The 17,441-nt window shown below is 45.3% G+C and overlaps 1 protein-coding gene across 1 annotated transcript in view; it reads right to left on the reverse strand.

Moving 5' to 3' along the window:
* pappa2 (pappalysin 2) overlaps positions 1–17,441 on the reverse strand; it is a 416,790-nt gene that overhangs the window by 357,669 nt on the left and 41,680 nt on the right. The window contains exon 2 of the mRNA XM_043700014.2: positions 4,481–5,543. Within this exon, the coding sequence (XP_043555949.2) occupies positions 4,481–5,543 (1,063 nt within the window). The remainder of the gene's footprint in view (positions 1–4,480; positions 5,544–17,441) is intronic.

The raw sequence follows: 17,441 nt of genomic DNA on the forward strand, positions 1-17,441 counted from the left end.
CAGCTCCAGTGACATTAATGAAAAGTCAGTAAATAAAATCAGCTGGCTCCCTGCCTTCAGAACTCTGCAAAATGCCAAGATAGCTCCAATTATTTTTGGCAGGCGCAGCGATCTAGATAGTAAGGATTTCAACAGAGCAGTCATGTCACTGTGTCGCAATGTCGAAGATGCTTCTGTTTGGAAGAGACTTTGAACCAAAGCCCCATTCTCCCTTTGCTTTAAAACTCCCATGTTTCTATCTGGAAGATGAGTGAAAGAGGTGCTCCCTGATGACCAACATCTACTTCTCAATCAATATTTCCGAGACACATTAGCGAATGTGGGAACTTGCTGTACATAAACTGGCTACTGGGTTTCACATGGAAACACAAATGGTTCTGCTCCAGGATTCTACTTTGAGCAGTCAGATACTGTTTGGTAACAACTCACCTGTTTTCTCCTGCATTCTAAATCAGGTTAAATAAACACCAGGCCTTTGAAAGATCTCTGCATTTCATTTATGTTTATTTGCATAGCTGGGAGTATCAATATAACATCAAGCAGGTGTATAGTTTAAAAATAGCCAACAGGGTCCCAGGTTCAATTCCAGCTTTGGGTGACTGTGTGGAGTTTGCACATTCTCCCCTCTGCGTGGGTTTCCTCCCATAATCCAAAGATGTGCAGGTCAGGTGAATTGGCCACACTAAATTGCCCGTAGTGTTAGGTGCATTAGTCAGAGGGAAATGCGGCTGGGTGGGTTACTCTTTAGAGGGTCGGTGTGGACTGGTTGGGCCGAAGGGCCTGTTTCCACACTGTAAGGAATCTAATCTAAAGAACAGCTGCCTGAAAGATGGGAAGTCCAAATAATGCAACACTCTATACGGGAACAAAAACAAAAATTGCTAGCAAATGTTAGCAGGTCTGGCAGCATCTATGGAGAGAAAGCAAAGTCAATGTTTTCAGATCCAGCTACCCTTCTTCAGAAGTTTAGAGTCACTAAACCCGAAACATTAACTCTGATTTCTCTCCACTGATGCTGCCAGATCTGCTGGGCTTTTCCAGCGATATCTGTTTTCAAATTTCAGATATCTGCAGTTCTTTCATTTTTGTTTTACACGATTAGTGAACCACTAAGGTCTGAACTGGCAACAGGTCTCACAGCCACACGTTTCAGCGTCAACCAAAGTTGAAATTGCAATGTGATTGTGCCCGTCTCAAGAACTGAGTTTGCCCTGTCCTGTGTCACAAGGATGGGACTGAACATGCCTCAAATCATTCATCTTCAGATGGAAAACCATTTAGTAGAGCCTGAGTCACAGGGCACATCCACTTCACAATTGGCCAATTCACATTTCTCAACAACCGCTGATAATAAGAGGTGCCATTTGTTCAAAACTCAATTCCTCAAAATTAATTCAAATCCACCTTGCCCAATGGCTGGGAGAGGAGGGGATGGTGCTGCAGGGAGGGTGGGTCATTACAAATTACACAGGTGCCCTGGAATGGAGGCCAGGAGTCGACCCGTCCCAATTCCAAGCCCCTCAACTGCACAAATCTGTCCTCCCAAAGTCAGCTGACCCCGTACCACAAAGCCCGCTCAGTGCGTTGACTACATCAGGAAAAGGTGTGAAAATTCCCCACCTAGAATAGACTGGGGTAGGGGGGAATGGAATCGAGCAGCCGGACAAGGCCTGGAAAGATAGGTTTGCATTGGCCTTTCCACTTGGAGACAGCATCAAGGGGTAGAGGCCCACAGGAAGGCCTGAACCTCCATTGTTCATCCTCCCTACTATCCTCATTCTCTGCTTGGCCATGGATACTCAACAACACAGTCCCCAATAGCTGATCCCAGCAGCAATCCAGCCTCAGTGGGAGGGGGAAAGAGAGGTTAGGTGAAACGCCCCCAATCTTTCCCATCAGATTACAGGGAAGGTCAGTAAAATGAAAAACAAGTCCCAGCAATTAAGATACCTACAAAAAACAAAAAATCATGACAGCTAAATGTAAAGGTGATATTATAACGCATGCAACTTAACAATTCCATGTTAGCATTTCTCGAGTGTTGGAGGTTTCACTCAAGGATGTGTGGCGGATATGATTTCTTGCATTAACCATATTGAATGTTTTAGTTGGTTTGTAACAATCGCTGTTGATAAAATGATAACACAAGGTGTTGCCCATTGTAAAGTAGTTGGAATAGTGTTAGCTGTGACACAGGAGGTAGCAGCATTGCCTCAGAGTGAGCATGTTCTGGGTTCAGGCACCACTCCAATACACAGGCACAAATACCAGGTGTCACGCTGCCGTGCAAACCTGCGCAAAAGCGCACAGAAACTGCAATGGGACAAGGAGGGGATAATCAGTTTCCCATGTGTGGATCAGAGATTCCTATCAGACTGGATCCTGGTGCAATTCACCTGCGCTTTTCCAAAGTGGTGCTGCAGGGCAACAGCCTGAGGGGGCAGATAGGGCACAGTCTGGACACGGTCTTCAAGATAGCCCAGGGACGGTCCAGAAGACAGGCAGACGCAGTGACCTACAAGATTAACTGTGGCAGTCAGCCATACAGTCAAGGAAGAGAGAGCAAGGGAAAGAATGTGTGGAAGAGAGAGAGAAATAAAGAAAGAAAGAGAGAGAAGGAAGGAAGGAAAGAGGGAGGAAGGAAAGAGAGAGAGAGGAAGAAAGAGAGAGAAAGGACGAGCGAAAGAAAGAAAATGTGAGAGAGAGACAAAGAGAGAAAAGGAGAGAATAAGAAATAGAGAGAGAGAGAGAATGAGAGAGAGAGAATGAGAAAGAGTGAAAATGAGAGTCAGCAAGAAAAAGAAAATGAGAGAAAATGAGAGAGAGGAAAGTGAGAGAATGAGTGAGAATGTGAGAAGGAGAGAGGGGAAGACAATATGAGAGAGAGAAAGAGAAAGACAAGAGAGAGCAAGAGAGAGAGCACGCCATCTGGGGGGGAGAAGGGCGTGTTGCACTGTCTGGGGACACACATGGCACTATTCAGACACAGTCAATGTTTCTGTAATGTCAACGTCCTGACTCCACAAGTTGAATACTTTGATCATTCTGAACTCTTCATTTAACTAAAGTCTTAACTAAAGACATGAACATGCGTTTTAATGCTAATAAAAGCAACACTTTGGAAACTAAAAAATAGATTCTTGGTTGATTATCAATTCTGATTAAACTAAAACATAAAACAAACGCAGTATAGGCAAGTTCCATTGAGAAGACTTCCCAGACTGTTAACCACACTGAGGCTTTGTCCTGTTCAATACTATCAGCCATGAACACTTCACATCTTGACAGGTTGGAAGGACAGAGCTGTCTTGCTCTACAGTTTATGACATTGAGGAGTTTCAGGACAGCCCGAGGTTCTATAATTAGAATCCCTACAGTGTGGGAACAGGCATTTTGCCCAAATAGTCCACACTGACCCTCTGAACAGTAACCCACCCAGACCCATTCGGCTGCACATATCACTCTACATTTCCCCTAATTAATGCACCTAGCCTACACATCCCTGAACACTATAGGCAATTTAGCATGACCAATTCACCTAACTTGCACATCTTTGGACTGTGGGAGGAAACCCACATAGACACGGGGAGAATGTGCAAATTCCACACAGACAGTTGCCTGAGGCTGGTATTGAACCCAGGTCCCTGGCATTCTGAGGCAGCAGTGCTAACCACTGAGCCACCGTGCATGCTATCCTTTTAGGAAGCTGTGTTCAAATCAGCATTGGCCAATCGAAGGGAACTCTCCTCTTCTCTGATGCTACAAAAGAGCATCTTATCAAGATGGAAGATGAAAAGAACAGATGGTGTGAGGAATTAAAGTTTCACACTGGCATATCTCTGAAAAAGTTGATAAGGCAGCCAACATAATCGAAAACCCTTCCCACCCCGGTTATAACCTCTTCTGTCAGGCAGAAGACAAAAAAAGCTTAAACATGCATACCAGCAGGTTCAAGGACAGCTTCTTCCCCGCTGTTCTTAGACTTCTGAATGGACCTCTCACATTTTAAATCTAACGTTGATCTTGCTTTTTGTCCACCTTCTGTGCAGCCATACATTTGTACGCTTCGCTCTGCTCGATCACCTTACGTTATGTATATTTTTGTATGTTATGATCTGCCTCTATGGCACACTAAACAAAACTTATCACTGTACTTAGGTACATGTGACAACAATAAACTAAATCAAATCGAATGAACACCAAGTTTCAGCCCTCCTACGTTTAGAACATTCGAGGCTTCACTTGGAAATGCTCGTTGCTAAATATCCTGCAATTCCTAAAACTAACAAATGTGTATGTACAGCACTATACCAAAGACATCCCCCCAATTAAACAGCAGGGTCATTAGGGAATCCCTTCCCAATAGCACTGTAGGGTGTTCCCTGCAGCAGTTCAAAGACACAGCTCAATTCCAACGCAAGGACAGCCAGTGAAGCTCACATTCCCGTGACTGAGTATTATACAAAAGAACAACTCCTACCTTTCTGGAGAGTCTGGGTCGAAACAGGTTTTCCTCACGTCTGTAATCGAGGGGTCGCAGCAATCACCATCGTCAAAGTCATCCAGGATGTTATTACACTCCATGTTGCAGACCCCGTCTCTCCTTTTCCAAACGTAGCACCTCCCCAGGAACCGACAGTCCCCTCCATCGTACCCGGTCAAGGGATGGTCGCACTCGGGGTCACAGTGGTCATTGCCGATCTTGCTCTTCTCGCAGTTGACCAGGATGACTCGGTTGCGGAGGGTGGTGTTGAGGACCTCGGCGACGCTGAGCTCCCACGTGATGTTGTACCTGCCGAAGGCCCTGTTCAGGGCCTGGTGTTGGAGCTCGATCTGCTCCCCGGAGACAGTGGGGTTGCGCCGCTGGTCATCATGAACATTGACTACTCGATAGCGGATGACCTTCTTGTCCCGGAGCGGCCAGTAACCGTTGTAGTTGCCAATGACGTCAACATTGTCGCAAACCGTCAGGCCACAAGCCAGAGGGCTCAGAGCAGACGTCAGTTTGGGCCGTGGAAGAAGCATCAGCTCCCAACTGGGGTAGTGACTGTCCTTATCCGGTATCCATTGGTCTTCCGTTTTAGAGAAATCTGCCTCCAAGACCAAGGAAGGATCTCCCACAGGAATACCTTGACGATAACTCCGCGTCAGCTCTTTCTGAGACTTTGCGGTCTTCCACAGGGCAAAGCTAGCCACGTAACCACGGAAACTATGCCCGTCCTGGGAGCTGTCCCCGCCGATCAGCAACGTCCTGCAGGAGCTCATGAAAGCGCTGTGCAGATCCCCCAGCTGGCCACCGGAGGCACCGACCCTGGCTCCATTGACGTACAGCATCATCCGCCGGCCATCGTAGGACACAGCCACACGCGTCCAGCTGTTGGCACGGTAACGCTGGTGGGCAAACACCACGGTGGCGTTCCTTGCTCGGTCTGTCCGGAGCAAGAAGAAGAAACGGGGATTCCTCCTTCCAGAATGTTCCACTGACCGAATGCCAACCATCCAGCCCTTCTCACTAAGTGAATAGGAGCAGTTGTCAAAAAGTCCTGCAAGAAAAGACAAGAGAAAATGCTCTTACACAGAGGTGTGGTGGGTTGGATTAGCAAAGGCAGCAGCATGTGCCACTCCCTGTCCAATATTCTCACCCATGGAAGAACATGCATTCACATAGTATCTTTCACAACCTCAGTGCTCCAGATACTGGCTTTAAATTAATTCTTCCCAGATCCAACAAGTCTCAGTGTAAAAGAGCAAGCTACCTGTACACATGCAACTCCCCACTCATGTCTCAAATTGCCTCACAGCCCAAAAGCCCTTCTTGGGTGAACAACGAAGGAAGTGCGGCAGCTCATTTAACACACAGCAAGATCCCACAGCTGACCTGCTGTTTACTGATTGTGAATGAGGGATAAAGGTTGGCTAAGATGCTGGAAGATGCTCTCCTTAATGTGTAGATGTGTGCAGCTGAGATGGCTGGTACCTCTGTTTAAGGTTGGCAGCACCTGCCGCAGTGTAGCACTCCCTCGGTACTCCATGGCAGTGCCAGCTTGAGATTTTGTGCCCACATTTCTGAAGTGACATAAACTTAAAACCTGTTAACTGAGAAGCCAGAGTTCTACCACTGCGGGACAGCCAACAACACAGGAATGGAATGCTGGCATTGAGAAACATTTGGCCTAGATACACAGAAGGACAATGGTCCCTCTGGCCTTTCCAAAGTCAAGTTGCAACTGGTGTTAGCAGCTTGCAATGTGTAATGAAAAGGTGGAAAAGCCCCAGGGTACAGGTTCACTATAGTGACAATTATTAAATTCATTTGAGCTCCATCATTATCGGCTTTTCCCAAAACTGCAAAGAAGCAGACTTTTGCAGAGAATCATCGAAAGCTGGACAAAGATTCTGCCTTTAAGCGAGCTTTTGAAAACCTGGCATAACAGCAACTTCTCCATCTATGTTGCAAAGACCAAATGCAGTTGTCATTCTTGCCATCCAACCTTTTGGAAGGTTGGTCATGTTCCTACAAAGAGACAGATGATAGCAACTAAAACAATTTTGGGAATCAAAGTAGAAGTCAGGAAATTCATTTTTTGGAAAAGTGTCTGAGGTGCCCAAAGCAAAGCCTTGGAGTTAATGAAGAATTTTGATCCAAATTGCTGCCTCCAGTGATGGACTTGAAGATCAAGGGACAGCCGGTAAAGAAAGTGTAATGATTGTAAGTAATAAAGGCTAGCCCCCCCTTGCATTTAGTGAAGAGAGAGGCTATGCAATGAATTAAAAACTGGAAAACCCATTGAAGCAGAAAATAAGGAGGCATTGAAGATATAATGATATAAGATTGAAAACAGTGAATGATGAATGTGTGGAGATGGGGAAGCATTCGAAGCAGAAAATTAAAATCTTGTTTGGGTCGAATGAGTCCCTTCTTTGAACAGGATATCCCGTACAATGACGCTTCTGAAGAAAATGATTCAATTTGACTCAACTCTTTAAATCAGAAGCCAGTGGATTTATATCCTGTTCCAGAAAGTACTCACATATTTTTATATGACATGTAAGGTATAGGTAGATACAGAAATTTATAGGTTAAGCCTGAGAAGGGAATGGCTGTATTTTGAGTGTCCTTCAGTGAAAGCTGTATGCTGAGGGATTATTACCTGCTGTTTGTAAAACCTTTCAACAATAAAATAATTGTTCATGATGACCAATGCAACCTGACGTACTGTGCAATTTGAAAAGGTACATTGTAAATCTGAGATGTATGGACTTACTCATGGCATCTTAAACGTAATCTTGTTACAAGGTATTCCACCTCTGTGCACCTCATGGGAAGCCTGTGTTTGACTTCAGTTACACGCACAGACGAGAGATATCAGTACTGTTTATCTTCGAGCATTTGAGATTTTTGCAGTGGTGTTGGAAATTAGCTTTGAGAGAGTAAAGAGAAACTGTTTCCACTGGTAGCAAAGTCAGTAACCACAGGACCCAGATTTCAGAGAACTGGCAACTGAACCTGGGGCGCTGTCAGCGAAACATTCTTTCAAACAGCAAGATGTTATGATGTAGAGTGTCCCACCTGAAAGTATGCTGGGAGTAGACTCAATTGTAATTTCTGAAAAGGAGAGCGGACAAATAAATGAAGAGAAAAAGTTTGCAAGGCTGCAAGTAAAGGATAGGGGAGTGGGATGAATTGGATAGTTGCTTTACAGATTTGCTGCTCTGCTTATCACCCGTTTCATTTTAGGATTCGCAATGGTACATTCAAACCTGAATACTTGAGGAGGGCTCTTGTAGCACAGAGGTAGTGCCCCTATCCCTAAACCAGCAGTCCCAGGTTCAAGTCCTATCTTGCTCCAGAGGTACAGAATAATCTTGCTGATCACAAAAATATCTACAAAGTCATGCGGAAGGACAGACCATTAGTGTGATAGCCGTGGAAGGGGAGTAAGCATTTGCTTTAAATTAAATGTTCTATATATGATCCCGTTAGAGCGCCATGATGGCTCAGTGGGTAGCAATATTGCCTTACTGTGCTGGGGATAAGCGTTTGGTTCCAGCCTCGGGTGACTGCCCATGTGGATTTCCTCTGGGTGCTGTGGTTCACTCCTACTCTCCAAAAGATGTGGTGGTTAGGTGGTATGGTGATGCTAAGTTGGTCCATCGTGTCCAGGGATGTGCAGGCTAAGTGGATTTTAAGCCATGAGAAATATGGGGATAGGGCTGGGTCTGGTTGGGATACTGAGGTTCGGTGCAGACTCAACAAACCAAATGGCCTCTTTCCTATGATTCTATGACTGCCAACAAGACATCCAGGGATAACAGAAAACGCGGATTGATGATTCCTGTATGTGAAATCTAGGGAACAGGGAGAAACCCAGAGAGCTCAACTTTAGTGCAAAGAGTGTGATCCACAGTGTGTAGCCTGGACAACCTTAGAGGTCTGACTGGTGCTCAGCAATCCATTAAGCTGACAGCAAATCCCCATGACACCACAGATAAGGCCCTTCCTCCTGCTGCTGGGTGTTGCCTGGATAGGTCAATCAAGCTCCCTCCTCGTTATAATTCACAGACGGCTACCTGCTGCAGAAACAACTTTCGATGTTTTCTCACACGCTGGTCCAAGCTTAAATTCCCTGCCGTACACAAAAGTGCACATTGCCGTGCTCTTTATCCACCTTCTACGGCCCTCCTCTCTCTCACACAGCTGGGCAGAACCAGAAAGTCAATACCCTTTTAGGAGTCACCCACTTCAGAACGGGATGAGGTGCAGTCTACTCCGTCGGAGGGTCATTAGCATTTGCCATTCTCTTCCCAAGAGGCTGGGTGATTCGAAACATTTAGGGCTGGATCAGACTTATCTTCATCCATTAAGACAGTCAAGGAATGTAGGAGATGGAAATGTGTTGCTGGAAAAGCGCAGCAGGTCAGGCAGCATCTAGGGAACAGGAGAATCGATGTTTCGGGCATTAGCCCTTCTTCATTCCTGAAGAAGGGCTAATGCCCGAAACGTCGATTCTCCTGTTCCCTAGATGCTGCCTGACCTGCTGCGCTTTTCCAGCAACACATTTCCATCTCTGATCTCCAGCATCTGCAGACCTCACTTTCTCCTCAAGGAATGTGGGAGCCAGGACTGAGAGTGATGTCCAGGCCACAAGCACACCCACTGGGTTTTTATTGAATGGGGCTGAATGAATTAGGCCTGATCCCCAGTTTTTCATTCCACCGTGAAATCCACCAAGCCCACTTCATAAGTCATTAACAAGGTGACAAGTAGTTAGACAGGATCAGATTGCAAAGCTCAGGCTGCATTCACTATAGAAGTGGAGCATGACGCCATTGCACTTTTCCAATGGCCAATGAAACTCCACAGTCTGTTTTTGGTTAAGGGAGGACTTCATCTGTATGTTCCAACTGTGTTTTCTGGATTGAGCACCTCACAAGTTTTGACACCAACTCACCCTCAGCAATTTGAAAGCCTCTATAATCCTAATTTGCCCGACGTCCAGTCCCAAAAACTTAAGCCAGAAGCACAAAATGAAACGTGATGAGCCTGATTTCTCTGGGCCGAGAGGCAGGGACAGCCCCCACCCTCTGTCCGCAGAGCGATCTCAGGACTCGTTCACCTCTTCCAGCAATTTTGAATTTGATTGTTGCCAGAACCTGGGTTGTTACATACCAAATACCCACAACAACCTGTCACTTATAATCAAATCATACAGCATGGAAACAGACCCTTCGGTCCATCTCGTCCATGCCGGCCAAGTTTCCCAAACAAAATTGGTCCCACTTACCTGTGCTTGAGGGACAGGGTAAAGCTCAGACTGCTGTAGCTCTGATTTTCACACCAATTTAGTGCAGCTCTCAAAGCACAACGGAATTATCCCATAAACTTCATCCACAGCAGGAACCAGATTAGCCGTATTCCCACTGAACACCTGCCCTCTTTATAAAGGCTACATCAGAGTTGCCACGGTCGGCCATTTTGGGACAGTGATCATGGGCACTTGATCATGTCCTGCTTCAGATAGTTGAGCACAGAATCTAGACCGACACTGGAGGGCAGTACTGAAAGAATGCTGCAATGTACAAGGTGTCATTCTTCAGAGGATCTCTCAAATGGAGGCCAACACCTACCCTCTTGCATGGACACAAAACATCACATGTCAAGGAAAAGCAAGGAAGGCCTCTCAAGGCCCCAGCCCAGCAGCAAAGAGAGGCTTTTTTGAGGCTTGTCCTTATCTCTATTCAAGATGGCTCCCACAGGACAAGAGCAACTACTGCCCAAAAAGGACTGCATCGCTGTGAACCTGTTTTTGAACATCTGGAAATTGTAAACAGTGACTCAGAAACACGGATTCTTGCTTCAGTGATGAAATAATAGTTTGTCTCACTACTTCTAGTGCTACTTTTAGCCATGACGTGGAGGAGCTGGTGTTGGACTGGGATAGACAAAGTTAAAAACCAGACAATACCAGGTTATAATCCAACAGGTTTATTTGGAAGCACTAGCTTTCGGAGCCCTGCTCCTTCATCAGGAGCTGTGGAGCAGGACCATAAGACACAGAATCTATAGCAATAGATTAAAGTGTCATGCAACTGAAATGATATACTGAACAAACTTAGATTGCTGTTAAGTCTTTCATCTTTTAGAATGGATTGCAGGTTTTGGTTCATTAATATGTAAATTAATATGTAAGGTTTGGTCCATTAATATTTACATATTAATAAATCGAAACCTGCAACCCATTCTAAAAGATGAAAGAGTCAACAGCAATCTGAATTTGTTCAATATATCATTCAGTCAGTCGCATGAAACTGTAATCTTTTGCTATAAATTCTGTCCCTTATAGTCCTGTCCCACAGCTACCTGATGAAGGAGCAGTGCTCTGAAAGTTAGTGCTTCCAAATAAACCTGTTGGACTGTAACCTGGTGTAGTGTGATTTTTTTTTACTTGTAGCCTGGTAGCAGAAGGTACTGGTACCAGTGGCTCCCAACAGTTCTGAACGACTCAGCCCGGGGTGAAGTGGCTGCAGCTGGATAAGCCAAAAGGAGAAACAAGGAGATCTTTTGCCTGGCATCAGGCCTGTGGTCCTGTTACTCTTCCCCTGGCATCCTCTGAATGCCAACTCCAGACCGACCTTTTTCTCCCACGTGCCTTTTCCAGTCCCCCTAGTACTTCCTCACACTGTATACACTGTTCCCCCACCCACCCCCACCCCCCCATTGATGTCATACAGCTATCAAAAACAGTGGAGCTTTCCCCCAGCTTGGCTGACCAGGCAGGGTTTCCCCTTTAAGCAGGAAAGCCGAGGCTTCCCTGGAATACTAGCGGATATAATAAAACCGAGTAAGTCATAAAAGATCGCAGTATGTGAATCTCACCCGGGACGCACATTAAACAGGTTTCTCTCTGCAGGTACAGTCAGAGCTGGCAATTCTAGACCCTTAGTGCAAGCAATTCAAGATCTGGTTTCTCTGCGATTAATTATCCAAACATAACAAACCGTTCCCAAGTAAGGCCTCCCATGTTTACAAAACAGATTCAGGGCGAACCTACTACAATCGACCTCAATTCATCAGCGTCTGGAAAGCACTCGAATCCAATACCAGGGGTGGGAGGCGAGCCAGGAAATGTGTTTTCAATTGGCGTGCACTGAGATGAGCTCAAACAGGATTTCAAGTCACTGTTCCTGCAGCACTCACCAGTGTAGTTCTTATCGTGTTAAACGTCGCATACTTCCCATGCAAGGGTGGTGCACCGTCCGTACAGGAACATAAGCCTCAGCAAATTACGTTCCCTCCTTTCATTGCAAGACTAATGTAACTTGACCCATACAGACGTCCCAGTGCACAGTCAGTGTTTTGGAGATGACGGTGTCGGACTGGGGTGTACAAAGTTAAAAATCACACAACACCAGGATATTGTCCAACAGGTTTAATTGGAAGCACACTAGCTTTCGGAGCGACGCTCCTTCATCAGGTGGTGTGGTCCACAACCATCTGATGAAGGAGCGGCGCTCTGAAAGCTAGTGTGTTTCCAATTAAAATTGTTGGACCATAACTTGGTATTGTGTGATTTTTAACTTTGTACAGTCAGTGTGTCAGACAATGGTCCTCACATAACAAGTCAGCAGTCAATCAGTCAACAATACCTAGGTATTGTGCCCTTCACCCTCATGAGGTTAGCAACAGCCAATCAATGAGGGACTAACCTGCCTTCTTGACCATTAGCACACATCAGTGACTTGATATAACGGGAGGACCTCTAAGGCCACTCGACAGGGCAGTCAAGAGTCAAACCGTGTCGGTGTGATGGCACCTATAGCCCAGAACAAGCTGGGGCAGGTTTTATATCTTTAAAAAAGGACATTGCTGTCAAAGTCTCAACTGGTTCATCAAATCTCACAGTTTCATGGTCACAGATGCCAGATTCATTTCTTCCACTGTTCATTTTTTTTCCAAAATAAACAGAATTCAAGTTCTCAAAATGTCTTCGATTCTCAAAGAACTCACTTTCACTGGAATATTACATCCAGACCTCTGGGCTCCACTCCACACCATTAATGTGCCCTGTATTGCCTTCACCCAATACATTATGAGGCAATGTGACCTGTATCTGATTGCTGGAATTCCCCTCCCCATGAGTACGGCTCACCCCTCAGTCTACAGTGGACAGTGTGTTCACTCGAGTACTTAGTGATGGTCAGTCACTACTGCACTGGGTATCCTCATCAGTCAGACAGCAGCGCTGAAGAGCGGACACAGTTGGGAGGCATAACTTTGGAGCTAATACTGGTCATTCACATAAGTGCCACATTTGTGAAGCTTAATGGTACAGATTCCTTGTTTTGCCAAAGGTAGACGGTGTGTTGAGGTGTGTGGGATTAATGAGGTCCACATTCAGTTACTCTGGCAAGGAACACGTGTTAATAAAAATTGAGAGGGGTAGGAGCACTATACAAGGGCTCAGTAGGCAACTGCATTGCTCCAGTGTGGCGCAGATCCAACTCCACGCAGGAAACCACCCAGCTTTGCTCCTGACCTGGTTCAGGAAAGTACTGGTGGAGAGGCTTCTGGGATGGAGGACAAGTGGGGATACACATGATACGCACTCCTGTTTGCACACATCAGGCAAGAGCAATATTGGCCACTTCTACAATGTCTCACTTGCTGAAACAACTCATTGCTCACAGATTAAGACTGCCCTGTTGCAAAAGGAGACCTCCCCACATGTTTGTGCGATGTCTAGAAGAAGATGGGTCAGTACTTTCAGGGAGTGTGTGAACTAAAACACAATGAAACAAAGTGCAGGATCGAGAACCAAGGATATGACCTCATGATGTGGGAGCAGGAATAAGCCATTCAAGTCCATTGAATCTGCTCTGCCATTCACAAGACCATGGCTGATCTGATTATCCTCAACTCCACTTTCCAGCCCCCTTAATTCCCTGACCAATTATGAATCTACCTCAGCCTTGAATATTCTTAATGATCCAACCTCAATGGTAAGGAGTTCTACACAATCGCTACTCTCAGAAGAAAGTTGTAGAACCCCTACAGTGCGGAAAGAGGCCATTCGACCCAGCGGGTCTGCACTGACCCTCCGAAGAGCATCCCACCCAGACACACACCCCAGCCTCTCCCTTTAACCCTGCATTTCCCACGGTCAATCCATCTAACACGCACATCTTCGGGCTGTTGGGGGAAACCAGAGCACCCTGGAAGAAACCCACACAGAAGCAGGGAGAATGTGCAAACACCACACAGACATTTGCCCGAGGCTAGAATCGAACTTGGGTCCCTGGCACTGTGAGGCAGCAGTGCTAACCACTGAGCCACTGTGCAACCCTCACTCCTCCTCACCTCGGTCTTAAATGGGCAGCCCATTATTCTGAGATTCGAACCTTTTGTGCTAGATTCTTCCACAGGGGCCACTCTGCTCTGGTTTCTCTTCCATGTCAAACAGAGAAATCCAATAATAATTTCCAAAACTGATTATAAAAAAGAGTCAATTCCCCAACTGAGCTAACAGTGGGGGAGTGAATTGGTTGACACATTCAACCATTCAAAAAAGGAAAAATTAATCTATACCCAAGTGGTCTACGGTCTCTCCACTCTGCTCACTTTTATCAGACAAGGTTCCATTAACAGTGAATTGCTTAGTAATCAATAAAACATTGAATCTGAAGGTGCTGGTCAGTGACAATAATGCATTACTCTCTATACTTCCGTTGACTCTCCTCTCAGGTTGCCTGCATCAATGCTCCACTTGCACATTAAAACAGGAAGCAAGATTAGCTCCACTTCCTTTTCTCGTTTCTTGTGAGGTCTAGAAGGGCTCTGCAGAAGGACAACTGATATCCATTATTGAAAGGGTTAAATTATAAGGGTGGCTGACTGGATGTTCTTGTGGGTTTCACACCAGAAGGTGGAATAATTGAAACTGACAGCACTTAGTGCATTGGTGTGGAAAGAGTATCGAGTGTGCTGCGTATTAGAATGGGGCATGGAACCTTTTGGAATTCTGAGCTTTTGCATATAAGGTTATAATAGGGGTTCCATTCAATTTTATGCTGGCATACGAGATGGACCCTATTGAACTTGGAACTCTCTGTGTGCATTTTGGGTCATAGAAATCTCTGTCCAAAGGAAGGAATTCCTTTCCCTATTTTATCTGAAAGTAGGTTAACTAATCCTATTAATGCCCCGGCAGCTCCTACTCACAACACGTGCTGTAGCTCCCTGTCAAATGCACACCGCACCAACTGTTCACTCCAGAGAAAATGCATTTTCCTTTTCTAAGAAAATTGATTTCCTTACTTTACCTGCGATTCTTTCGCATTAACTTCAAGACTGTTGTGACATAGCACTATGTTTCTGAAACATCTTTGATATCACTACAAAAAGAGACATACTTTTAAACTGATTTCACTTGCACGCATCAGGACAGACATAAGAATGCCAAATTTCAAAGGGGGCAGCAATTTATAGTGCATAAGAAAAGGCGCTGATCAGTCGACCCTGATTAGTTGATATGTGGCCATGGAGAATGTGCCAGGGAACTATCACTGAATTCCAAAAAGGCATAATGCCTGGGCAGATTCCTGTGTATGAATATACATATATATATATCGCTTCAAATAAGCCTCAGTGGACCACATTGGAAGTCCAAAAATCTTAAGTTAGTTTTTGGTATATCGTTTACACGAGATTGATTACAGAATCACATTGAACATTAGACATTATGTTCCAAGTTTTGCAAGCACAGACTGGTTGAGTGCAGTCAGACCTCTGACTATTGCAAACAGCAAAAGGAATGTGTCATTTACTACAGTCCACCTGTTAAGATGTACATCCTACATATCCTGCACCAGAATTTCATAAACCACACAGAGTCACAGTCATACCCTTCGGTCCAACCAGTCCATGCCGACCCAAACAAAACTAGTCCCACCTGTCTGTGCATGGCCCATATCCCTCCAAACATTCCTTATTTGTGTACTTATCCAAGTGTCTTTTAAATGTTGTAACTGTACCCACATCCACCATTTCAACTGGAAGTTCATTCCACACATGAATCACTCTGTGTAAACAAAATTGCCCCACGTATCTTTTTTTAAATCTTTCTCCTCTCACCTTAAAAATATGCCACTGAGTCTTGAAATGTCCCACCCTCGGGGAAAATACCTTTACTATTCACTCTATCCGTGCCCCTCATGATTTTATAAACTTCTAAAAGGTTAGCCCTCAACCTCCCATGGTCCAGTGGAGTAAGTGCCAGCCTCTCCTTATAACTCAAACCCTCCATTCCCAGCAACATCCTGGTGAACCTTTTTCTGAACCCTCTCCAAGTTAATAACATACAGCAGGGTGACCAGAACTGGGCACATTACTCCAGAATCAGCCTCACCAATGCCTTGTACATCCTCAACATAACGCCCCAACCCTTATACTCAAAGGTCTGAGCAATGAAGGCAAGGGTGCCAAGCATCATCACTTGTTTGTATCCTGGTCTAGGCAGAAGGCCATTCTGGGGTGACCCAGTGGCTCAGCAGTTAGCACTGCCGCCTCACAGTGCCAGGGACCCAGGTTTGATACCAGCCTTGGATGACTGTCTGGGTCGAGTTTGCACATTCTCCTCATGAATGTGTGGGTTTTCCTCCAGGTGCTCTGGTTTCCTCCCACAGTCCAAAGATGTGCAGGTCAGGTGGTTTGGCCATGGAAAATGCAGGATAACAGGGATAGGGTAGGGGGCGAGTCTGGGTGGAATGCTCTTCAGAGGGTGGGTGTGGACTTGTTGGGCTGAATGGCCTGTTTCCACACTGTAGGGATTCTATGATTCTGGGTCAATGGCACCGACCTTGCCGAATAAACCATATCTCATGAAAGACTGAAAGAAAAAAAACAAAATGCTTATGCAATTGGGTCAAGTCACTCTGAAAATAAACTCATCTCCTTTCCACTCATTCATGCTCTAAATAACGTCACATCATTGACAAATTGGAAAACAAAACCATGCAACCCAAGAGGTGCTGCAAAGTGCACACAGCCAATGAAGAGCTATTGAAGTGTAGTCACTATTGCTATGGAAACATGACATTTGCTCACAGCGAGCTCCCATAAAAGAGCAGAAATGACCCGGTCACATACTTTAGTGATGTCTGTTGAGGGAACAATATTAGTCAGGGCCCTAGGGAGAACCTCCCTCTTCCTGTTCAAAAGGGGCCAACTTATGTGACAGACAAGACTCCGCCTTAAAGCCTCATTCTAAAGACACCATTTTGGCACTGAAGTGTAGCACACCATCAGCGCTGCAATGTGGTGTCAGCTCACATTATGTGCTCAGGTCTCTCAGTCCCCCTTAGTTCAGTTTGTTTTGTAACATTTGTGAGACGGTGACTGACACCTTACCTCGGAAGTCAAGTCAAACAGCCGATTAACCAAGAACCCTCTATATTAAAAAGTACTTCATTTTGATCTCTACCCTTATCGTGTTGGCCTGAATCTTCAACAATCATTCATTTTTTTAAGCTCAGATTAAAGAGTTTTATTCTTTCATATTAAAGAATTTGCAACAGAACTGTAACATCCTTTCTGTGAGTGAAGGTCACAACCTCCCAGGTGGCCCTAATGAACGTCAAGGACAGACTCAACTCAAAATAAAACCTAGAGGAGCCCAGCTTTCTAATTCTTCTTCCATTTACATTTCTTCTTTTAAATGTTTTCACATTTGCACTCCCACATCTGTCTGGCCTCAATTGCACTGATAAGGAGCTAGAATCTCTACAGTGTGGAAACAGGCCCTTCAGCCCAACAGATCCACACCGATCCTCCGAAGAGTAACCCACCCAGATCCATTCCTCTATATTTACCCCTGAGTAGTGCGCCTAACCTACACATCTCTGAACACTATAGACTTGCATGCATCAGGACAGACATAAGAATG

Source organism: Chiloscyllium plagiosum, unplaced genomic scaffold, assembly GCF_037043375.1.
Source record: "Chiloscyllium plagiosum isolate Xiang-an unplaced genomic scaffold, Cpla_swu_hap1 HiC_scaffold_9, whole genome shotgun sequence".
In the NCBI taxonomy this organism is placed as follows: Eukaryota; Metazoa; Chordata; class Chondrichthyes; order Orectolobiformes; family Hemiscylliidae; genus Chiloscyllium; species Chiloscyllium plagiosum.